This window comes from Arctopsyche grandis, chromosome 12, assembly GCF_051622035.1.
Source record: "Arctopsyche grandis isolate Sample6627 chromosome 12, ASM5162203v2, whole genome shotgun sequence".
NCBI lineage: Eukaryota > Metazoa > Arthropoda > Insecta > Trichoptera > Hydropsychidae > Arctopsyche > Arctopsyche grandis.
The window spans coordinates 28825219-28852849 of record NC_135366.1 but is presented as its reverse complement, the minus strand read 5'-3'; the positions used below and the strand labels follow the sequence as shown (position 1 = coordinate 28852849).

Here is a 27631-nt window from a genome sequence, read left to right as displayed (position 1 = left end):
TTGGCCCACTCTTGTTCTCCATATATATAAATGACATACCTATTCCAAAAAACTGTCACATAGCCCTATATGCAGATGATACAGCTTGCTTCACAAGTAGCAAAAAACCAGACACTATTCTTAAAAATCTTGAATTTGCAATTAAAAAAATGACTGAACACTTCACTAAGTGGAAAATTCAAATTAATCAAACCAAAACAGACGCCATATTCTTTAGTGTTAGAAAACATAAGCCAAGTTCAGATCTGAAAATCCCCTCTGGAGAAAGTCTGAAATGGCAGTCAGTAATAAAATATTTAGGAGTAACGTTTGATAAAAGAATGAGATGGGCACCTCACATTGAGGCAGCGAAATGCAAGGCGATGCGGGGTATATCCTCAATATATCCAATATTTAATCGCCATAGTTCTTTATCAACGCTAAATAAAATAAAATTATATCGCGCGCTCATATTACCATTATTAACCTATGCTTCACCTGTATGGAATAACGCCTCGAATACTAACCTTTCCAAGCTCCAAGTAATACAAAATAAATCCCTTAAAATAATTTATAATACACCCATATATACTAACCTGAAAAAACTGCATGCTATATATAATATTCCGTTTGTTACAGACATTACTAACAAACTAACCAGTAGATTCTATGAAAGAATCACTAATAACCATACTAACACACTTGTGAAGAGTCTCGGTGATTACAACAAAATGTCTATACCCTTCAGGTATAAACACAGATTACCTAAACACAATCTGCTTTAGGTCATCGACTTTAGATAGTCTTTAATTAATATTATGTATTAGATGTATTATGAACATTTATAAGGATTGTAAATAGGTTTTTGAGCTCTTTTTCCTATTATGCTTTAGATTAGATTAACATTAGAATAATATAATACTGTAATTACTAACCAAATTAAATTAAAATTGTAAAATAGAAAATGATCAGTAGATCAGTAGCTATTAAAATAGATATAAGATGTATTGTGAACATAATTTCGTAATAATAAAAAGCATTTAAAAATCAAAATATTCCTAATTTCGTCTACCCATCTTCCCTGCGGTCTTCCTTTTACACTTTTGCATTCTCAAGGGTACCATTCAAGCACTTCTTTTGTCCACCTTTCGTCCATTCTTCTAGCCACGTGCCCCACCCATTGCCATTTCAATCTCTTTACTCTATCTATTATGTCCACTACCCTTGTCATACTTCTCACCCACGTGCTCCGCTTCCTGTCTTTCCTCGTTATGCCGAGCATACTGCGTTCCATACTTATTTGAGTGCATTGAACTTTGTGTATCATCTTGGCGTTCAGTGTCCAAGTTTCACATCCAGATGTCATCACTGGCAAAACGCATTGATGGAAGATCTTTTTCTTCAAGCAGAGCGGCATTTTTGATTTAAAAACCACATTCATTCGTCCAAATGGACATATCAATTACTTGACCTAAATATAAATAACATCTACTGGTTTGTCATATAATGAGATGCTATCAGGCATGCAATAACTATTGAACATTATTTTGGTCTTATCAACGTTAATTTTTAATCCCACTTTCCTACTTTCTCTGTCCAGCTGTGTTAGTATGTTAAGTAGGTCAGCTGGATCGCGAGCTATTAAAACTATATCTTCAGCGAACTGAAGATGATTCAAGAAGCGACCGTTGACTTTATATCCTGCTGTGTCCCCATCCCAAGGTCCTGAAAACTCCCTCAAGTACTGCATTGAATAACTAAGTTGGATTTATGGCACTAAAATTTTGTATCACCAAAAATATATTTTAGAATCTTGCTTGCTTAGAGTTTAAAACGTTTCTTTTAAATGTTTTAATTTAATTATAATACATTCATATTTATATAATAGAAGATTAGTCTTATTGCCTGGCTATTCTTATGTGGTCGAAAAATGAAAAAACCTTCCACAAAACAATGTATGACGCATGTTAAAATTCGGTTATAATAAATTGAAAACAGTTTGACATACTGAAAATATTTGACACATTGAAATATCTACATATTTTTGACCAATATTAAATGAAAAATTAATGTAAAATTGATTAAAAATGCATAATTTTCCCTGGAAAGGTTTAAACAATTAAAAATTCCAATCAAGCAAATGTCAATTCGGCCAAAAAACGATTTACAAAGCGGAAAAATTAACAATATTTTTATATATGTATGTACATACGTATAATATGTATAGTATGAAGTAGTACTTGACTTGCATATTTAGTTGGTTTGGTTATAGATTGAAATGTTAATATAAAAAAACGGAAGTTTTCAATTTTAAATTGATTTTATTCAGAAGCCGTCTCCTCAAAAGAATATGTTTAAATCACAAGGAAGAACTTTTCCCGCCGAACAATAAATTAACGAAATTACTTCGCAGGATCTTTGATGTTTGTATTTTTCAAATCAAAATACGATTGCGACTCTCCGTATTTAAGATTTTCGACCCCTTTATTCGGATTCCATTCATTAAACCAATCGATCCGGGAGCTATTTCTTTTAGAGCGAAATGCGATATACAAAAGCGAAAAACTTCTGCTCGGAACATATTTCCATTTCAAAGCTTTCATTTTCGAACTTTCTACTTCTTCCTTGATTTTTTTTTATTTCACTTCACTCTGAGAAGATGAAAGGTGGGCATTCCGAAGCACTTAAGCACTGCCGCGCTTTACACGAAACACATACACGATACTTTCCCTTTTGGAAAAAATATCTTTGATCCGATGAATACACAGTCCTTGGTTAAAGACATGATACAAACTGTATCAGTTTTTACATTAGAAAATTAATTCTGGAATACTATTACTAAACCGAATTTAATTTCAAACTATATAGACAACTTGCAAGAAATGGTGCAGATGACGTCTTTACGATCATATAATATAATACATGCTCTATTGTAAATGCACATGACATGTTTTCGACTGAAATATTGCAAACTATGTAGCTTGAGGTATTCAATTTCATCCAGACCGCATGTTTGAATTAAATTATTAAATATTTGAGAGATTGAAATGAAGCGTAGTGCAAACTAACAAAGTTTGCTTTGAATTTTTAATATAAATAACACTAAAATATATATCAAAAGTCTAGTCCAAACTGTAAGGTTGATTTTGATAGTCAGTTTTGTGTAAACTGGATGTCGTTTATTAGTGAATATTGATTTTAATAACGTATGCGTAGTAATATAAACTAATCGATGCTACTTTAGTATGCGGTCTACCTTCACATATCCACTTTAGTATGCGATCTACCTTCACGTTTTCTCTTTATATGCGGTCTCACTGTCTCAGTTCTCGCGTGTGACACAGACTGAATAATATCGACCTTAGCAACCTAATCATAAATGAATAGGGCTAACCTTAACTTAACCTAACCTATCCTGACCCTTAAATAAATAGGTGTTGGCTGCAAATATATGTTTTTTTTAAGTTTTATTGCATCAATACTTTCACAAAAAAAAACATATCATAGCAGCCAACACTTATTTATTTAAGGGTTAGGTTAGGTTAAGTTAAGGTTGGCCCTATTCATTTAAGATTTGGTTAAGAGATATGTATCTGCTGATGATATTTTGATAGTAATGATTCGACAACATTATGGGGCGACAGAAAAAAACAAAATTTATAATAAACATTTCGTTGCTACGATACAAGTAAAAAAAAAATAATCGACTGCGATTCAAAGATAGATCGCATTCTAAGGTCGACCGCATACTAAAGTAGCACCAACTAATCATTATTAAAATATTAAATATAATTTGCAAAACCAATGCCCAAATTAAATTGGCCGATATCGTTGAATGGATTGATCTTAATTCATCAATCAGTACGTAATCATAATTGAAAGGGTTTTCCGTTTGCCCCCGAGCTCATTTTCCCGAAGCTTAATCTCTGTGTGTGTATGTTTATTAATATTGATAGATACATTATCTCAGATGTTCTCGGATATATTTAAGGTCGATATTATTTTAATGCGGTAGTAAACAATAAAGTGTGAATGAAGCAAGTTTATTGAAACGGATGGGTCGCGCATATTGGAGTCGTTATTTTTAGAGTTGGCGTTAAAAAGAGCCGTTACATTTTTTATCGTTACACTGAGTGGTTGTATGGAGGAAGAGGGATTGCTTTAAGTGACACGAGCCACCCTTTGAAAATCGAATTGAGCGTCTGGGAAAATTGATCCAAATGGTGCAAGTGTGCCACATCGTCTGTGTCTCGGATTATCTTTTGTAGGAATTGCATTTTGCGTTTGTGTTTGTGTAGCTTTGTCTATATCTTTTATAACATATGTAATTTTGTTGATTCCATTATTTTTAACGGCTTGGGAAAATTTCGCTCGGAAAAGTCATATTTCAGAGTATATGTACGTTTTCAATTTATAAAAGTTTGTGATTGAACCGTACATGTGCAGTGAAAATTGCAAAAATGATGAAAACGCACAATGAAAATCACAGGAAATGTTCGTATTTTTTTCGTGTGCGGTTTTTAGGTGTTTGAAATTTTTACTGACAGTTTCTGATTTTTTATTTGGAAATAATTATTATAAAAAATTTAATACCTGAAAGTTGATGTATATTTTTTAACGTATCTTTTAATATATAGGACTTTATTAAATTAAAAAAATATAATCTAAATTAAATTCATTATTTGATATTCCTTCTTATTAAGATATTACATATTTTAATACATATTGAATGATAGTTATGAGCTTGAATGTATGTTTTAAATATATAGATTGCAATGAATCTTCTTAAAGATACATATATACATACATATGTATTATACTGTATAGTATTTGAAACAAACTCTTCCGTTACTGACATATTGTTAGTCTTATCATGTTTGTTTTGTGTTTATTTTACTTTCTTAAATTTAATAGGCAATTAGGAGCTACTGTAGAGTGTCTTCATCGGGGTTATTTTTTTTTTGATATTATACATCTAAAGAGCAAAGCATTTGTCTGCAAAGGAAAAAAAATAATTAAAATCAACTATTCGAAGAAGATTTTGCCTTTGTTAATTTCAGAAAAATATATTCTGTTTATTTTTTTAATCTGTTTAAAATTTTATTTAAGCAAGTAAATATCGAATTTCACGACTTAGAGGAATTTATATTTTTATATCTATATATTATAATTGTTTATAAATTATAAATATATATAATGGCAGATACGTGTTTCCTTATAAATATCTACCTATAAGTATTATAAACGTTGTGTCTCATATAAATAAAACTTAATTACAAAAAAAATACATAAAATGACTTGAAGTTACATAAAAAATGTTAGAAAATATGTGCTTTCGATTTATTTATTTTTTTCATAATTTTTATACAAAAATAAAACATCAAAAGCTTATTATTTCTCTTTCAATAAATTGATTTAATGGAGTTTTCACTGATTAATGAATTTTCAATGTCACCGTTTCATATGAGGGTTCTTACATATGTACATATGTATATGTTTGATATACATAATGTCTTATGTAGTTATTTGTACATAAATCATTAAATTATTTAATACACTTCTGTTACATTCCCTACACGATATCTACACCACACGACCATTTTTTTTTATATATATTTCTTCTTTTCACGTCGATTAATCTCCTTTCGTGATATTCGAACACACGATAGAGTCCGAAAATCGACGTTTTTCGGCCGAAATTTATGGCTATTTATTTCCCACCGTTCCGATTCAATTAACACAATTCGGCCGGTGGCTTAAAATCATCTGAATTCAAGCGACGAAACCGCTTAATTACGATTTGATTTAATACCCGACACCAAAGACCACCAATTCATTAATCACACGCAATAAATTTCAACCGGAACGTTCCACATGGTAATTTATGTCTCGAACAAGAATTGGAGAAGATTCTTACAATTGTATATACAACATTTCTTATTATACATATGTACTTATGGATATATATATATATATATATATATATATATATATATATATATATATATATATATATATATATATATATATATATATATATATATATATATATATATATATATATATATATATGTATATTACGAGTGGTGGGTTGCAATTTTTATTAAGAATTTTATATTTTGACATTTAATCTAAATATGTAGGTGTGTATGAATTTTTGGTTCATTCTTAAGTAACATCTGAACTGATCTTAATCAAAATCAAGCATATGGTTAAATAAAAACTTACCTAGGAGTAACAGCATCAAATCACTGATGGCCAAACTGAATAGGTAGTAGTTGGTAGCCGTATGCATAGATTGATTCTTGACAATCACAACACAAACTGAAACGTTTCCGACGACCCCAGTGACAAAGATGAGTACATATACGACCGTAATCGGTACAGCTACGGTCAAATCCAATCTCTGAGGACCCAGGATGTATTGGAGATACTCCTCGATGGAGCAATTGAATAAAGGATTCATCCCATCGCACAGATCCATGTTCTCCGGCTTAGCCGAGAAGTTTTCCGGAAAAGCGCCACCGGTACTGAAAATCGACGAGTAATTTCCCGAGAAGGATTCGTCCATAACGGCGTTCGGGATCACGTACGGTGCCTCCATTTCGTTTTATTTGATTATGATTTAGATTCGATTGAAAAATTTGTATTCGATTTAGTGGGTGTTGTTAAGTGTGGTTTTCTCGACTACGTCGATGTCTCCATCTTGCTTCCGTTTCGTCTCTGTAACAAGAAAAGTTTTGTCATCGTTAATGTGTATTTATATGGGAAAGTTTTACATTATTCGAAATAAAAATGTCAACGTTTCTCATCTTTTAAACATGATTTGTTGAAGTTTAGCCATTCAGCGGGGGAACGGTTCAAAGTTTAAATTAAATATGATTGTGAGTTAGCGGATGTAAATTTCGTATTGAAAATACACACTCTGCTTTGGAAATATTTTCTTATGTATAATTTTAATAAAAAAATTACTATATCATTATAATAAAGATACATATATACATATATGTACGTATAAACATATTTCCTTATGCAAGGCGATGCGGGGTATATTCTCAATATATCCAATATTTAATCGCCATAGTTCTTTATCAACTCAAAATAAAATAAAATTATATCGCGCGCTCATATTACCATTATTAACTTATGCTTCACCTGTATGGAATAACGCCTCGAATACTAATCTTTCCAAGCTCCAAGTAATACAAAATAAATCCCTAAAATAATTTATAATACACCCATATATACTAACTTGAAAAAACTGCATGCCATATATAATATTCCGTTTGTTACACACATTACTAACAAACTAACCAGTAGATTCTATGACAGAATCACTAATAACCATACTAACACACTTGTGAAGAGTCTCAGTGATTACAACAAAATGTCTATACCCTTCGGGTATAAACACAGATTACCTAAACACAATCTGCTTTAAGTCATCGACTTTAGAGAGTCTTTAATTAATATTATGTATTATGAACATTTATAAGGATTGTAAATAGGTTTTTGAGCTCTTTTTCCTATAATGCTGTAGATTAACATTAAAATAATATAATACTATGATTACTAACCGAATTAAATTAAATTGTAAAATAGAAAATGATCAGTAACTGATCAGTAGCTATTAAAATAGATATATGATGTATTGTGAACATAATTTCGTAATAATAAAAAGCATTTAAAAATAAAAAAAATATTTCCTTATTCTACATTTTTTATATACATATTTAAAGAACGCAAAAAAGTATGATATAATTCAAAATTACATCTCAGCCTTGAAATAGTGAATTTTTCGTTAACATACATATTTTTTTTTAAAGTAAATATTGCATGATTGCATGAATTTATGCCTGATTCTCAGATAAACAATTTAGCTAGTAAAAAAGATCAGTGGTTAGCATGTAATATTTTTAATTGTTTTGTAACAGGTTCTATTCCTGGCTTTAATGCTGGCCAGATCATGAATATGTGACTTCAAGGTCCACTCGTTTTCTTTCAGAGTTTGCCAATTTATCTGATTTCATTGGAAATTGGCAATCCTGTCCTATTTCTCGCAAAATTTGAGCTTAGAGCATCTCATAATTTATTGATATGTAAAAAGCTGCGAAAATTTGTCCATAGATGTCTCTTTGGTTGATTTTAATGTTTGTAATTGGCCTTGAATAATAATTATTTATAATGTTGACCATAGATGCTGTGTTATTAAAAATGGGTGTATGCCTGTATAAATAAATAAATAAATGTGAACTTTTTATGGTAATTGGGCACGCTCTTTTATTTTAAAATATAATAGTGATATTACCATAAAAAACTATAGTGATATTATATATATGCGCGCAATAATTACATTATAAGTGGTATTAATTTAATTATTGCGAACAATATGCAACTTTATTAAGACAATGATGAATGCATTTTAATGATAATTTATTTTTATTTTCGAAATTTAATTGAATTAAAAAATGATTTGTTAGTAAATTTGTTTTAGAAAAATTCAATCATTTAATCAAAATCATAATGAAATATTTTCAATTAAAAATACGCCACATTAAACTGACTTGACCTTACAGTATATATTATAATTATAATTTTTAAAAATAATAATTAGCAGTATAAATTATGTACGTTTCATCCCAACCCAAAATGACACGCATATTATTCAAATCAAAATAAAAAACCCTTACATTTTACACGACTTCCAAATATGTATGTACATAAGTAAACAAAAAAGCAAATAAATATTCGAAAAATCCCTTCGATCTGAAATTACAAAGCGAACCAGTTTTATGACTAGTACTAGAGTTTGTATGCAAAAGTATATATGTGGAGGGGTTTAAGTCAAATGCATTCTATAAAGTTTCCCTCGCTGAGCACACACACTCGTCTTTGTACAGATATCGATATAATCTCGTATATACATACGTATGTATGTATGTATATATCAAACGGATGGCTTTCAAACTTCGGCTATGGTTTTCCGTGATCGTTTGACAGTTTCGAATGTCAAATCGTGCGTAAACGTCAAATTCCTCCACGTCAATGGGTTGACGTTAACGTCAACGACACTTTGATTATAATTATGTACATAGTTTCTAAAGAACATACTCTTACGCTTGAATTGATTGGAATATCTAACACAAGTATATGGGGCTCTTATTACATACTATCGAGAATATTGTGATCAAATGTGAAAGTTTCTTCAGTGAGAATAACTTTTGCAATGATATGTGTGTCCGTGCTAAAAAGTTATAATTACATAAATTGTAAACTTCTTTAATATTGTATTTGATTTTGATTTTTAAATGCTTTTTATTATTACTAAATTATGTTCACAATACATCTTATATAAATTTGAATAGCCACTAATTTAGTGATCATGTTCTATTTAACAATTTTTATTTTATTTTATTAATAATCATAGTATTATATATCATTCTAATGTTAATGTACAGCATAATAAGAAAAAGATTTCAAAAACCTATTTACAATTCTTATAAATGGTCATAATACATCTAATACATAATATTAATTAAAGACTCTCTAAAGTCGATGATCTAAAGCAGATTATGTTTAGGTAATCTGTGTTTATACCTGAAGGGTATTGACATGTTGTTATAATCACCGGACTCTTCACAAGTGTGTTAGTATGGTTATTAGTGATTCTACTGGTTAATTTGTTAATAATGTCTATAACAAACGGAATATTATTTATGGCATGCAGTTTTTTCAAGTTGGTATATATGGGTGTATTGTAAATTATTTTTATGGATTTATTTTGTATTATTTGGAGCTTAGAAAGGTTAGTATTCGAGGCGTTTTTCCATGTAAGTGAAGCATAGGTTTATAATGGTAATATGAGAGCGCGATAAAATTTTATTTTATTTTGAGTTGATGAAGAATTTCAATATTGTATTAAAAATTAAATGTTATTACTTTTTAGAACTGATTCACTGACATATGTACATATGTATATGTTTGGATAAAGCAATCTCTGAAACGTACAGTCACTCAGGTATACAATTGACGATAGGCCGATTCGCGACATCGCGTCATTGCGAGTTTTCCGTCAATTTTTCACGGGATTTTCCACGATAGCGGATCGCTATCGCACACACATACACATACGCGCATACTAACAATACGAGCTCGTCTGTTTTTCCCGACGACTAAAGGAAAAAATGCGCATTTTCCGAGTCCACACGGCGACGATGATATCTCGGCTATTATTTCGTCCCGGGAAGATTAATTACAGTCCGTTTCACGGGCGGGCACTTTGCAAAAAACTCGGGCATTTCGCAGGGTTCAGACTTTTTCCCTGTCGGTGGGGTCGAGTGTTTACGACGGACCTTTAATACACAATATAATATGTATGTATGCGCAGAGCTTTCAAAAAGTTCCCGAAAACGGGTTATTTTTCGTCAATTTGTTAAATTACGTAAGCTTTTGGAGTTTTGTTTTATTAGGTTGTGTGTGTGAGGTTTTATGTTGACTTGAAAGCACCCTTGCCAATATTGATTCGACTCAATTAGAAGTATACTCTTACTTTTGCTTAACAGGGTCGGGGAAAGCTGAATATTTTAAATTACAAAATTCACATTCTACTCTTTTTGAATTAATAGATTTTTTGTACTTGATTCTGTCATGAAAGATGACAGATGCTGATTTCCAGAGAAAATGTGAAGGCAATAATGAAAAGTTTGTAGCATTATTCAAATTCAATAGTTTTAACCGTTCATTTGAACAATTCTAACGCATGAATACTGCAATTATTTTTAAGACTGTGAAATGAGAACATTCTGAAAAGCAACTAAACCAATCTTGAATACTACGACGCAAAGTTAGATAGTAAATAAGATCTCTGGATACGATTTTTACCAGAAAATAACTTTCTGTACTATTACATGCAATCTATTGACGATTGTAAGTAATCTTAAAATTGTTTCTTAATAATCTTAACAATCTTAAAATAACAAGTTTCACAGGAGGGCACTTTGTAACAGTTACTAGTTTTTTCTTCTTAATATTTTAATTTTTGAATAAAAAACCTTTCAGTGCTTCCTCTTATTATTTTTATTTTATTACATTTTATACCAGGAAGGCCTTACAGGTAAACCCCAATGCGCCTTCCTGGCCAATTACAAACAATACATCATTTTTATTATACAAGTCGCTGAATTACAAGACACTGAAAAACTCTCAAAGTAACGAGACATCTATGAATTGTACATACATTTTATTGTACATTAATCATACTCAAATAGTGGTGACATAGTAGGTAGGAAGGTTTTTAGCCAATTTTTAATTGGGAACCGTTTCAACAATGAAATCAGAGAAAATTGGCATACTCTGATAGGAAACGATCCACCTGGAGTCACAAATATCCAGGTCGAACCAGCAGCACCAGATATACACCAGATAGGCTAGCTCATGGGATCGAACCCGGCGCCTCTCCTTGTTAGGCAGAAGCTTAAGCTGCTGGATAATATACTGGCTATTATAGCATGTATGTATATAAATAAATAATGAAAATAAGTAAAAAATTGGAGTTCCAAAATACGCTTAATTATTATTGATTATAGACATCCTAAAGTTTCATTTCACATATATTGAATTCAGCCAAGTATTCGTTCGGTCAATAGGCCGTCAACCGACATAAGAGCACGACTACAGAATGGCTCAGTGATTGTGTTTATGCTAAGCACCAAGAGGTCACTGGGTTCGATCCCATGCTAATCTTTAATGCTGCTGGTCAGACTTGGATATTTGTGACTCCAAGTCGAACGTTTCTTATCAGAGTTTGCCCATTTATCTAATTTCATTGTCGATAAGACATAGTGAGTAGGGTGGTTTTTGTCAAAGTGCTTTCTTGGAACTTTTTGAACATCCACCCCGTACATGTACAGGGTGTGTGTCGTAAATCACGTCGTCGTTGTCACCCTCCAACTAGAGCGTGAACATTATAATATTGTCGAGGTTCATACATTTTAATGGGCCGATGTATGCAACTCTCGCTATCGGTGACACTTTCAGACGTCCCCGACGATTAGGGTGGCTTTCGTTTGAATTTAATTAAAAGGGTCGGTTTCGATGTATCGGGGGATGTTTGCCGATATTGGGACGTATTATAGGATTTTAATTGTGCGCAATAAATGGTCCATTTGTAAGCGCTTTTGTACGGTTTTTGGTCGATTAAAAAAGGATTTGGTTTTTATTGCACCGAAATAAATGAGTGTAAAGCTTAAAATCGGTGTACTTTTGTGGTATTATTGATATTATTAATGTTTACTATGTATATAAAGACTAATGTTTGTTTGTTTTTGAAGTTGTGGCTCTCTAATTTGGCCTGAAGACTGGAAAATTTCAATTATTATTTATGTTTCTTCCAACTTTCGCTCACTCGAGCAACGTCGGTCATTTTAATAAGTTGGTTCTATATAATAATTTACGGAATGAGTCATAAAATGTTTTACTGCCTTTATATATTCTAATAATTATAATTTTTTTTAGCAAAATTGACATATATATACATATGTATTATTCCTTTTATTTTTTATATATGTATGTATATAATTAGATAAACAGTAGAAAAATTATGCAATTGTATTTTATCAATCATTATTTTGGTCCTAATTCGCGCTAAAATTGTATGAAAATTTTTCGACGATTTAAAATGAATTTTCCCACATAACCTTAAGAGGGCTGTATACCCAAAACCTTAATTTTGTTGCCGTTCCTTTCTTCGATATATAAATTGAGTGAATGTATATATTGAATGAATGCGATAATATATATATCAATATATATACATATTGAGTGAATGCGACAGTTGCGCTTTGACCAGATAATACGTATTTTAAATCGACAAAATCGAGGTTTCGTATTCTCCAGTTTTCTCCTCTGAAACTGGACCAATTTAAAAAAAAATTCATCATCGGTATGAGAAAGATATTTTCTTTGTTTGTGTGTTCGTATTTTTTTAAAAATCAACCGTTAAATAAGCACGCCGGACTCTTTTCGTGGGTGTAAAAAAGAGGCGATTTTATAGATGTTTGGCGGCTCCTAGCTCCTATAAAAAATAATTAATCAAAAAAATAAAAAAATAGAAAACATGCCTATCTATGGTAGATATCTATAGCATATTAAAAAATAATTTTTTTATTGCCATAATTGAGGAAGGGAGAAGTGTAATACGTTTGTATGGACAAGGCGCTGGTGTCCAGCCCTCGTAAGTAAAATTAAAACTAAAAAAATGTAGTTATTTTATTGTCCTAAAAAAATAAAATGTTTTAAAAGTTATCAAAAGTATTAAATTAGTTTTGATTACTTTTTTAATATACATACTTGAAATTTTATTTAATTTTTTAAATTTACGACAGCAAATGTGCGAATTGTAATTTTTATTTATTATTAAAGTTCGATTTTTTCTAAAAACATAAAAATGAGAATACATTTATCATCTCGATTCTGCCTTTTTTAATTTTAAAATAGTACATAAATATTAATATTATTAAATATTAATGTAAAAACAACTTTAACATATTTTTTATTGTATTCGAATTATATTTGGCTGTGATATTTCTTATTAAAATTATGTTATTAAATATACATACATTCGAACAGTTATTATTTGAGTTGAATAAACAATACTGAAATGTATATATATAATATAATAAAACGTATTTAAATTCAAAAGTTGGATATAAAATGAACAGTTGAATTATTAATACAATCAAATTTTGCACTCGAATAATCGAATGTTGACTTAAAAAAACTTTCGCTGAAAACTCTACAGTAAATTTATATTACAAAAAAGCTTAGAACCATAATGAATACAGAAATTTCTTCCAAATCACGTAGTGGTAGTTTAATTAAAAAATAAAATTTGAAACGTTCGCTTTTTGGGTGCGAAAAACAACTTATCCCAATTCGCATTCGCGCAACGCACGCAGGCTATTAAGCCGACGCATAATTTTGACCGTTAGTTAAAAATTCAAAAATTGAAACCAGATGAATGGAAAGATTTAAAACATAATCATTATTCTACACACATTACATTCGCGCAAAAATCGCCGTGTAGTTTTAATCCGAGAGCTTTGCGGTCGCGAAAATAGACGTGACTTTGCCACGTGCGAAAAGGTGTTGTTTGTCGTGCTATACATAATTATTCTCGGAGAACAATCGTAAAACATTCAGGTGACACCACACAAGTTGTAAAGTTTAGAATGTGCGTTCTATGCCGACGGGAAGTATTCCAGGTAAATTTAATTAGTGAGCGAAAAGAGAGACGTGACACACTTGATAAAGGATAAATTGATATACACTTTCGCTCGAGTTTGTTTGACGCTTTAAAGCCCCTTTGTAAATTCACTTGGGTTTTTGTTATACGATTTGAATTATATCATATTAAAATATTGTCGCGTTTCTTGTATACGGATATGACATAATTATAAGTGTCATTTTTTTAAAAAATGTATAAAAATATAATATTAGGGGTAAATACAACGTGAAAATACATCGATATAAATTATAGGTAATCTTCTTGTAAATTAATAATACTTGTGTCATGGAATTGAGCAATTACGAGGCTTTATGAAAGTACTAATTAGTTAGTTAGTGATTTATAGTGTTGTTTCGAAATTATGAAAACAATGCATGGAATTTTGTATTTCGAATGTATTATTTTTATTTTATTACAAAATCAATTAATCAAGCACACTCATATAACAGATTGCTCCAAAGCGACGAGTGTGCTTAAAAGATTAAGAAGGACAAAAGGAAAAAATACAATTTAAATAAACAAATTAAATATACAAATATACAAATTAAATAAATAAAAGATAACTAAATAAAACATGACATAGAAAAAAGAATTCTTAATAAAATCATAATTAAATAAACTAATTCAACCTTTCTAAATGGTTGAGTTAGTAGAGTAGCCCGGACCCAGAAGGTGCCGCGTATTGTTCAAATGTTGTAAATGCGTTGTTAAATGTTTGCCGAACCTTTTTTACAAAGGATTTACAACAATGGAACAATGAGCGGCACCTTGGCTATCCTACCTCTAGTCGTGACTTCCATAACTTAGGAAGTGGTGCAGAGAATGAAGAGAGACACCACTTATTATTATTATTATTATTATTATATAATAAGTGGTGTCAGATTATATATTGTATTTAAATTGATTTTAATCCTTTAAAAAAATTCCCAGTTTTTTTTAACAGATTTTTGCCTTTCACAGTCTTTAAATCAAAATATAGTATTTTTCTGCCAAAATTGAGTATTGGAATTAATGGTCAAGTGTTTTTTCTATTGATTGTGATTTTGTATTGCTTTAAAACACATATAAATAATTATCTAGCGAACTTTAAAAGTCAAAAATGTGTTTTTTTCTTACACATTTTTTTCGTAATGGTATGACAATCGTTTACAAGGATTGGTTTTTTATTTTGATATTTTTTTATTATCTAAATTCTCAATGAACTCCTAAAAGATTTGCACCGAACTGTAGTGCACCGTGTACATACATATGTATATATATTTTTGACTTTTAAAATTCGCTAAATAATTGATTATTTGTAATTGAAGGCAATAAAAAATCACAATCTATAGAAAAACGATCCGACTATTAATTTCAATACTCACTTTTGGCACACCAATATTGAAATTGCGCATTTTTTTTATTGCGAAGGCTTGACAGGAATATCCCAATGCGTCTTCCTGGACAATTAATTAAAAATAATGCAGCTTTTTATTAATATATATGTAAATCACTGTATTTCCAGAAGCTGAAGAAAACGAAATAACAATTAATTAATTAATTAATTACAGAATTAATCCATTGAGAAATCTATGGATTTAGATTTTGTACAAAATTTTTACAAATTATACACACAATAAATACAGAAGATTTGTGACAACAGGAAAGATGATTTTTTCCAATTTTGAGGAACTGTTTCAACAATGATCACATAAAATTGGCAAACTCTGATTAGAAACGATCGATTTGGAGTCACAAATACCCCCAAATCTAACCAGCGGTATGGCGGATCGAAACTACTGATCGAATCACTTGGTGCTAAACATACACGCTACCATTAAGCCATACTGCTGGCTAGTGATAGATCAAAAATGTTAACAAATTGTTGAACTGTTGGTTTATATCCAATTTGTGTGGTGTTGTGTGAAAGTATGCAAAAAATTTAGTATGAAATCTCGTAAATGATAGAGGAAACTACATATATGTATATGTTTACAAAGAAAATTGTGACATAAATGAATCCAAATATGTATGTATGTATATAAAACAACAACTCAGATATTTTCATTTCCGCAAAAGGTTCGCATTTTCACACGTGGCCGAATCGTAGAAAGACTTTTCAACTGGATTGATCGAATCAAGGAATTTTTCTCGGAAATTTCGCTAAAACTGATTTCCATGCATCTTTTTTACGACATTCGAGTTGAATTCGCTTTCACTTTGGTCATTGTCAATTTCTTTCATTTTATCGTTCAAATACATATGTATGTATATATTGTATATATATGTAGGATTTCCATCGATGAACTTAATAGAAAATGTATCAAGGTAATGTTAAATAAATTATTTTAGGTAATGTTAAATAAATGTCTGGAGAAAGCGTTATTTTCTGGAGGAAGAAAATCACAATTTTTTTCATGTTTTTGTGATTAATTTGAAAATGATAGTCATCGAGAGCTTTTTTGAGTATATATGTACATATATATCTTTGATCTGTATACAAAAAAGTGGAAATTTTATGAAATGTGAGGAAGCCAAAATGACGTAAATCATGAAATTTTGCATATTTCATAAATTTTGTAATTTTTTTGGGTATTTTTTGTATTCAAATTAAAAATACACACCCAAGAAAGCTCTCAATGACTAGTGCGCATTGTAAAAAATAAACTTCAATACATGAGTATTGAACGTTTATTATTTATTAAAAAGTAAAAAAAAATCACGAAATAAATACATATACATATGTATATACAAGATAATACTTGATTTATATTATAAATAAATCTTTGTGAAACAACTCTTGTACTTCTTAAATCTCTGTGCTTTGAAAAATGTGTCGGAAAAATTGCGTGACTGAAAGTCGTTGAAAATGTGTTTTAATTATTCTAAAACAACAATGGCATGCAATTTATTTAGCATTGTTTTTGCAATATTGCACAACTGAAAATGTTCTACAATGGTGATAAATTTGATATTAAATGATCACAAAACACGACTACATATGTAGTTTTTGTAGAGACTTAATGACTTTTGGTTTTACTTTAGTATGAGAAAAAAATATCCGAGTGTTTTATATTTATTCTATAAATGCATAAATTCGATGTAAATATTATGTTCTAGGGTTTGGTATGCTTTTAATGTGTCTAGAAGTACATACATACGTAGGACGAGTTTTAAAACCAATTTCACTAAAGTGATTCTAATAAATAAAACATTAAAGCTTTTTCTACATATGTATAATAAATCTGTAATAGTAGACACGTTAGTGGGAGATGACTTTTATTAACCGGATGGAATTCACTTAAATTTCATCTGGATAAAGTGAATCGAATAAAAAACGAAATACGATGCATAAAATAGAAAAAGATTTTTAAACGTATTGTAATGTACTACATTAATAATACTGTTCGACACGAAAAATGGTTCAGAGACGAGATATGACTTTTCTTATAGAGCTGACTTTTCTTATAGATATGACTTTTCTTAAAAGCCCAGTGAACACAAATCTGGTAGTAAAAATGTTGATTGACTCGAGATTCAGAGATACATATGTATGTGTTTTTGAAATCGCGCGATTTTTCTATATCTTGGTGTTGTTCGGTCGATGTCTCAAAATATGTCAATTTCCTGTTCAAAATGAATTTTGGAATCTATAGTCGGGTATTTTATCTTTTATTTGTAGTACTTTTCAGCTTTCAAATCTCTCTAATTAGTCATCCAGTTCAAATCAACAGTCAAAAGTACGTATTTTCACTTGGGATTTTTTCCCACTGTTAATACTATTTTATATTGAGTTTTTTCCATTGAAACATTTTTATTGGGATAGTGTTCTGGCTATACTATTTTTTGTTTTGGTTTAAAAGGTTTAACTGGAAGTGTGCTGAATTTTAAATCGGTAAAATTGCGAGATAAAAGCTCATTTGTCGAACAGTGTAATTATATATAATCGAATTAATCTCTTTTCAAACTACTCCTATTTTTAGAGGTCGTATTTTTGAGATGAAATTACATTTTCGTAACTTTTTTACATACGTACATACAGTCAATTAAGATAAAAATTCCTTAAACATGTCGTTTGATACATTTTTAAAATGAAATTGCTTTATTCGCCAATAATGAACGAAAGACGGTCGGATAGGGGGTGATGAATTTTTTTAATAAAGTCTCATTATTAATTTCTCGAGTGCAAATTTCAAGTTTATTTCGGAAAAGAACGAACAAGCAGAAGGAAAAATTGTGAAAGAAAAATCTCATTTCCGTCGTTCAAGTCTCATCGTAATGAAATTTAATTAATCATATGACTTCGGCTATAAAAATTTGTAAATTTATAACAGTTCGAAAATATTCTAAAAACATCTGCTAAAATATAACATATGTATGTATGTATGTCTGTTTATATTATACCGGAAATTACACAGTGAAAATAAAATATTTATATAAAATGCACGTAAAACTAAAAATTCACCCATTCTAAATAATTATACGAATGTATTTTATGACACATTTTTCCAGTTGCAAACTTTTGTATTTTATCACCGATCGTTTACAAAACTTTTCTGGTATGAAACAAGCATACAATTATAAAAGCTTTTAAGATTGATATAAAACTGAATAAGAGTAGTATAATGAAGAAAATTGAACGTAGCATTTTCTCTTAAATGAAAAACTTTTCCACTATACTATTATTAATGAATTTTGTAATCAAACTAGTGCTATGCCCGTTGAAATTTCAACGGGTGATTTCGGAAACACATTGATACATGATTTAAAATAAAGTTAATATATGAATAGTAATAATTAATCGGAACCGGAACTAAAACAGAAATCGGGATTCGGTTATGCCAATTAAATTATGTCATAAAAAATAATAATAAAACACGAAGTCAAAATCGAAGTCGAAATCGGAATCGGGAATCGGATAATAAGCAAAGTACGTATTTTTACATCGCGTGACGTAAGCAAAAAGTTTACAAAACCTAATCCCCAAATTATGTCATTCACCAGACAAACCCCAGTCATTGACGTCGCAACCTTGAATATTATAAATTACATATACATATATGTAGATTGCAATTAAATTATATGCTTCAGCCGTAATGGTCTACTAGTTTAAAGCGCAGTCGAGCAACAGATCGGGCCAGGTTCGATCCACGGTCGCGACTTTGGATTAATTTTATTTTTCGAATATCGTAAAATATAATTAATTTTAATTCAAATATATATATTTAATTGTTTAACATAAAAAAAATGATTCAAAACCTCGCTATATAAAATTATTATTACGTATTTTTATATGGCGGGAAGGAAACAGTTTCAATTAATGTTTAAAAAGAGGCCAATTGAAAATTCTTCGTGGCTAAATCTCTGAACTAAGATATACCTATAAGAGGATATTTGCGGCTTGGTGATTTCGACACGCGTCTCGGCAAAATGAATTAATACAAAGTTTAGGCTTTTTAATAACCTCTTCTTAGTTCGGAATCGATTTTGTCGTGTGACGAAGTTTGGTTTCTTATCCGATCGTTTTCAAACTTTGCCATTTTGCTCGGTTTGGTCATCAATATAAGTGGAAATGACGTCCGCCATTACGATGGTGAAAAATAATCGTAATAGACACGTCTGAAAATACTGCATTTTCGTTCACGGTGACGTCTATCGTCCACACTGTTGCATTTTTCCACACTATTCTGACAGTTTTTATCGATTAATTATGTTCGGCTATCGTTAGGACACACACACATACTCACATAAAATAGCGTATTTATTTAACTAGTTGTTTAACCCGACTTCGCTCAGTATTTGTAATATAAACAGCTTAAACATACCGAATCTAATAGTAAATATTCATTTGTTTTTTTATTAAATTTATTTTAATCGAAAAAAAAAATAATATTCAACCAATCGAATCGTCATACTTGTTTTTGATTCCCAACCAACAATACTTACAAAGTCTCTTTCGAAATTATATATTAGAATGATTTAATATAATTTTTCAATTAAATACAAAGAACAGAAGGATATAAAACGAGCAATTTGACTATCGTATAATTATATAATAATTGCCTTTGAATGCGAATTTTTGACGTGATGAATCGCAATCGTAATACTCGTATACGTGGAGAATGAGAAATGATCAATCAAAACTCGAAAGTGAAATATAGATATGATATGTAATAGATTTTCTAACGCGGTCCATTTTTCACGTGATCGTTCGTAACAGGCCGGCAAGAAAAATGATCGAGAGAATTTTCCGACGCTGAGAAAATTTAACATTCATTCCTAGACGGAGAGTAAACACTCGGTACGAAAACAACCCTCACTGAGGAATCGATAGTCGGGTGAAAATCACCACTTCATTCATTCGAAGAGTTGTTCAAAAGTATTCGTGACAACTCGATTTCGACTCTCCGGTTTCGCCATTAGCGTGTCAACACAAATTTTATTTTATTTTATCCTTGTGACTTTTCCGTCGTTCGGGGCCATCATTATCATTATCATCAAAGTTCTTTCGCCTTTGTGGGTGAAAAATTTGTGGATTTATTATTTGTGTTGGAGATGTCTTCGTGCTACGAATGCTAAGTGCAAATGTGTTTACTTATATGGTATTAAATCTCATCTGGATTCCAGATGGAATTATACAAGCTTTCATCATTCAATGAGGAGTTTTCTTTTGATAGTTGCCTCGGTAAAAGTTGATTAGTATATATGTATATATATACATACATACATATATAATATATTTAGCTTCGGCCAATGTGTTTCTAGTGGAATATTTTTAGATAAAACACGAAAATATGTACAGCAGAAAGATAAGTAAACGAAATGAGTCAAAGCTTTTGTAATTGCATTGATTCTATAAGAAAGTTTCCGCTTTTGTTTGGTTCAAATTATCGTTCATCTTCTTTACTTTATTTATTTACTAGCTGTATTATCCGGCTTTGCTCGGTATTTGTAATATAAACTGCTTAAACATGACAAATCTAATAGTAAACATTTTATTAAATTTATTTCAATAGTTTTATTTTATATAAATTTGTTTTTTTTTATTAAATTGACTGTCTTTCTCTTTCGAAATTATATGTATACCAGAATCCGGTGCCTGCGCCCCCTAGGGCTTCGTCCCCGGAGGTTGCGCCCCCGGAAGCTCCGCCCCCTAAGGCTTCACCCTTAGCGGCTGCATCCCCTAGGGCTTCGCCCTCGGCACTTTCACCCCCGGAGAATTCGAATCCTTTGAATCGAAAAAAATCAAATCGGCGCCTATGAATCTAAAAAAAATAGGAACCAACGAACGAAGGTTACATACATACAAAGTCCCTTTCCAAATTATATATTAGATTTATTTACATATTTTTTCCACAGTGACATTACAGAATACTCACTCACGCATCACTGTGACTAGACATATAGGCATAATACAAATACTATTTATAAGAATAAAGACATATAAATATAATAATATATATGTATATATAATATATAAGAATTAATCTATTATAGAAAATAAATTTTTGAAATCATATTCAAATAGTGGTGACAAAGTGGGTAGCATGGTTTTTGCCAATTTGATGGAGGAACCGCTTCAACAATGCAATCGTATAAATGGGCAAATTCTAATAGGAAACGACATGGAGTCAAAAATATCCAAGTTTGACCAGCAGCATTTAAGTTATGTTCGAAATAAATTATTTTCAATCAAGGTCAGCTCATGGGATCGAACCCAGTGACCGCTTGGTGCTTAATATCAACGCAACCACTGAGCCACGCTGCTGGCTATAATTGTTTATAAAGAAATTAATAATTTTGTACCACAAAAATACAGTTTTCAATTTATTTCGAACTACCAAATTTCTAAAAAAATCCCTTTTAAATATTCTTTCCATCATTTCAAATAGACTGTATTTCATACAGTATTTTCATATTTTATAATTTTCTATATACGTATAATAACATTTTGAAAAACGAGAGAATGTACAATCTATCATAGATAAATAAATATATTTTCAAGTATTTATTATTAAATAAACGTAATTTTTAATTCAAAATTTCAACATTTATACCTCGAATTATATGATGTATTATATTATATTCTATTTTTCGACGTTTGTTTAGTTAATAATTCATACTAGACTATAAAGCTCTCCAGATGTATATTTTCATATCAGTTATTGTTTGAGGAAGTGCTAACATTTATACAGTCATTAAAGAAACAATTCATTCATAAATTAAAAATATTCATATCTACACGTATATGGATCTAAAAATCCTTTTTTATTTTTTAAGAATAGTTTAATAATGACCGTATTATTTTTTCGGATCCAATTGGTTAAAATTATAAACCTTTAATATTAACAAAACAATAGTTATACTTTTTTTTAATAAGAAGAAACTACAATGTGTTTTACGAATATATTCATCTACAATTATAAAATATATTCATAAACAATTATACGATGTTATATATACATATATAATACTTTGTATGAATAATTTATTAATTCAAATTTGAATACTGTATAGAAATTTTTGGTACCAATAATAAACCTAATTTGTTTTGCGCGATGTGAAGAAAAAATATATTCACGAAATTTTCGACTCTATCGTATCAAATTTTTAACATTAAAATAATTTTCACATTTTTGCTTAAAAGGGACGAATTCGCACTGAGAAAAAATCCAACTCCATTCCGAGTATTCATCTTCATAATGCGATGGGGTGCTACAAAAATTGTGAGAGATTTTCTTTCAAGTACTCACATGGGAATAATCCAAGCAGAGCTCCGAATTAACATATGACGGCAAAAAGCATGCCAACAAATGCCCGTATTATTATTTTTAGAATCTAAATTTATTATGAAAATTATTCGTACACTTTTATTTTGGCTTAGTTTTCGCAGGAAAAGCACGAAGCTATATTAATTTAACTTTCAATACTGCTGAAAGCTTCCGCTGTACATTCAATTTGAAATATGAAAAGTTTCACCGATGCAGACATTTCTCAATTTTGCATAAGTTTTCCGAGATATAATATGTTTGTGCCGAGCTTCTTGTTATGAAGAAAGTTATATAATGAGGTAGTACCCAAAAGTTATCGAAATTATGATTTTAAAAATAAAATCTAATCTATAATTTCGAAAGAGACTCTATATATACATTTGTATGTAACATATGTATGCATATATGTAACCTTGGTTCGTTGGTTCGTAGTGAACACATTCAACACAACAACACATTCGATTCAAAGGATTCGAAGTCCCCGGGGGCGAAGGTGCCGGGGGCGCAGGCGCCGGATTCTGGTATACATATAATTTCGAAAAAGACTTAGTATATATGTTTGTTTGTTCGTGAGAGTCAATTTAATTTTAAAAAATGAGTATTCAAATAAATTTAATACAATGTTTACTATTAGATTAATTATTATTATTATTTATTTTTTACATAAAAAAGGCCTTAAAGGCCTTTTTTTATTATTATAAAAGTCGCTGAATTACGAGACACTGAAAAGCTCGCAAATTAACGAGACATCTATGAATTGTACGTAAATTTTAATGTACATTAAATCAATCTCAAATAGTGGTGGCATAGTACATAGGTAGGAAGGATATTTAGCTTATTTTACCGGGAACCGTTTCAACAATGAAATCAAAGAAACTCTGATAGGAAACGATTGACCTGGAGTCACAAATATCCAGGTCTGACCAGCAGCACTACAGATATACTCAGAAAAATTCTTTTAAATCGAGGTCACCTCATGGGATCGAACCCGGCGCCTCTCGACGCTAAGCAGAAGCTTAACAACCGAGCTATGCTGCTACCACTAGTCATTAATAATACATTACTATTATATGAAGAACACCCCATTTATTCATTTTCAAAATTCTTCTACTATGTTTTCAGTTTTCTTTTCATCCAATATATAATTTCGGAAGAGACTTTGTAACTACATATGTACATGTGTGAGTATGTAATGTTGGTTGGTTACATCGAAAACAAATCACAGTGTTTCGATTCGATATATATTTTTTTCGATTCAAATATATTTAATAAAAAAACAAATGAATATTTACTATTAGATTCGCCATGTTTATGCTGTTTATGTTACAAATACTGAGCGAAGCCGGGTAAAACAACTAGTTTTATTATTATTTTTATTTGTTTTTAATATTGTTTATTATAATTATTTATTATTATTTTTTTTTATAATTATTATTACTAGTGTTGTACCCGATGAAATATTATCGCATGAATGTTGGCATATTAAGTTATTAAATTAAAAGAAATGTGTCGGTTCTGTGTTCGATCCGCACGCGGTCGAATTTGTTTCAAATACCTTTTAAATATATTTAATTTAGTATTAATATTTAATTGATTAATATGAAAAAATAACCAATATAAATTAGTTAATTAAATAAATTTTCAATGGATGGCGGTAAATTCTCTGAAATTAAGCACCGTCTATTTGCCTAGAGGAAACATTGGTATCGAACAGTATATATAGAAGTTTTTTTTTATTTTGTTATTATATTCGTATATACGTTTTGGCAGTCGTTTGTATGTGACATCCATATGTATTGCGTTGCTTAAGTTAACGTTCAATGCGGGTAATCACATTGATTATGATTCAGTTATATTAATCAAATCAAAGTTGAAATCAAAATCAAAACCGAAATTGATATTTATATTCTTCATATATTCTGGCGCGGTTTTGTCGCCGCGCAGAAATGTCGGGGCGGTTATGTCGGGGAGCTTATATACCGAGCGGTTTTGACTGAAGACGTTGTGTGGTGCGTTTTTATGGTGCAGAACCAATATTTTTTTTGCAACAGTGCATGATTTTTTATTAGTTTTACTGAAATTTATGCAAATGCTTACAATCTTTAACATGAAACTGCCGGTTGGCTGTTTTTTTCTAGATGAAAACAAACCATCTGAACAATAAAATTACAATTTAAAAATTCTAAATTCCGGTTACTTTTAGACACCTTCTTATTTGCACAGTTTTGACCCTGACTCGGTTTAATTAAAATAGAACTACTGCATTCATATTTGAAATAAGTCGACGACGCGTTTACATTTCAATATACACACATAGGTGCGTTTGTATATAAAAGTGTTATACATATTATTAAATATTATTTTATGAATGAAAAAGAAAATGGGAGAGATCCAAAGGAAAAGTGCTCTTTTTCAACCCCTCTACAAATGGATATTGTTCAGCAACAGTCTTTAGAGGAAAATCACCACTTTCCTTTCTTCATTGAATCGACGAAAATCTTAGGCGGGCTCTCTTAAATGCCAAAAATGAAAAAAAGCGACCGTAATTTCCATCATCGCTTTATATACGTACAGATAGAAGACTTACTAAAAGTGTACTTCTTTGTCGTCTTTAGATTTATACTATTTTGAACGTCGCACTAAAGATTTTCTTATATATAATTCGCAATTTAGTACGTAGTCATTAAAAGAAAAATTGAACATCGCATTCATGCCTAACAGCAGCTCAAGAATCATTAATCATTGACAAAGTTTAGTTATAATTATATACGTGTGTAGTTCGATTAGTCTTAATTGGAATGTATACGTGCGGATACAATAGAGAATGGATTAATTCATATTTATATTAGGAGATTGCAATTAATTCGTTAATTATATATATTTGTATATGTATCAAATTGGGCTTTGATTATATTTTGTGAATATGAGTGTATTGATTATTTATTATTGATTTTCTTTCATTAATATGTGTATAAAGATAATAAGTTATATAATGTTTGTTTTATAATCTGTACAAAGCTTCTGATTTCAATTAAAAACATCAAATTGTTCTCTAATTGTTTTTTAACTTGAACCGTACACCACTGAATTTTCTTAAGAAGCTTTGTTTTTTTTTATATTTCTTTTTTCAACTATAATTTGTTCGAGCAACGTTGGGCATTTAGACAAGTCACTATTATATAAAAAATACGAGCGTTTGCTTATTCGTTATTCAAATCTAAACTTTCTTATTGAACTTTTACTTACATATACCGTAAGCTATAAAATTTTCTGCAAATGTACCATTTTTTTAACTTTTTCATCCAACTTTTAATCTTTCGAGCTCTTCCGGGCTAGACCTATTAATAAAAATATAATCTTGAACGTTTGTTTTTCCGATATACAAATCTACATTATTTTTTAAATTAAAAACCACAAAATATTGCATACACATATCTTAAATTACTCCGACTTACGAAAACTGATAGCGTTTCGTTTTTGGATAAGGTTTCAAACTTCTATCCATCCGAGTAACGCCGGGCAATCCGCCTAGTGAAAAATATATTAAATGTTTATCTACATATGTACATATACTAAATCTTCGAGGAACGATTTGTTGATAAAATCACGCAGAAAAATAAATATAAACACGAAAGAAAGGCACATACATATGTATAGGTAGAATAAATTGCATATTGTGGAATAAATAAGTGGAATTTTATTTATTTCTCATATAAAGACAATTCAATATATTATACCTATTAATTCAATTCAGAGTCATGTAAATACGAGTAAATACTAGTACGAGCTTTTAACTCGCAATTTTACCGATTTAAAATTCATCACACTTCGAAATAACCCTTTTAAACGAAAACAAAAAATAGTGTGGCCAGAACATTATTTCAATAAACATGTTTCAATAGAAAATACTCAATATAAAATAGTATTAACAGTGAGAAAAAATCCCAAGTGAAAATACGTACTTCTGACTTTTGATTTAAACTGGACGACTACTTAGAGATATTTCAAAGCTAAAAATTAATACAAATGAAAGATAAAATACCCGACTATAGATTCCAATATTCATTTTGAATAGAAAATTGACAGATTTTGAGACATCGACCGAACAACACCAAGATATAGAAATATCGCGCGATTTAAAAAACACATATATACATATATAACACGTATATCTCCGAATCTCGAGCCAATCAACATTTTTTAATACCAGAATCGTATTTAATGGGCATAAATATATAAAAAAAGTCATATCTCGTCTCTGAACCAAAAAAAGTCTTCATTTGTCGAACAGTGTAGTAAATTTCGTTTTCTTCAGCATCTCTAAATTCAGTTATTTATGTAATAAAAAATGCAGCAATATTTGTAATAGGCCCGGAAGGCGCATTGGGGTTACCTGTTTGTCCTTCAAAAATAAAATGTATATTGTTTGTAACTCAAATTTAAATCATTTTTATGTACGAATTTTTTAATGTGCGCAAAAATCCGATGACACTGAAGTAGAGGAATTGCAATCAATCTGAGATCATGACTGTCCAAAATCAAAGTCCCCGCCATTTTCTTGTCTTGAAGCCATCTATTCGTCAATTACACGTTCTGGCCGAGATGTAATTAAATTTAT

General features: G+C 30.2%; 1 protein-coding gene across 1 annotated transcript in view; it reads right to left on the bottom strand.

Moving 5' to 3' along the window:
* Positions 1–27631, bottom strand: part of LOC143920128 (neuropeptides capa receptor-like) — a 154417-nt gene that overhangs the window by 81289 nt on the left and 45497 nt on the right. Inside the window, exon 2 of the mRNA XM_077442843.1 lies at positions 6208–6702. Coding sequence (XP_077298969.1) covers positions 6208–6583 — 376 coding nt within the window. The 5' untranslated portion in view covers positions 6584–6702. The remainder of the gene's footprint in view (positions 1–6207; positions 6703–27631) is intronic.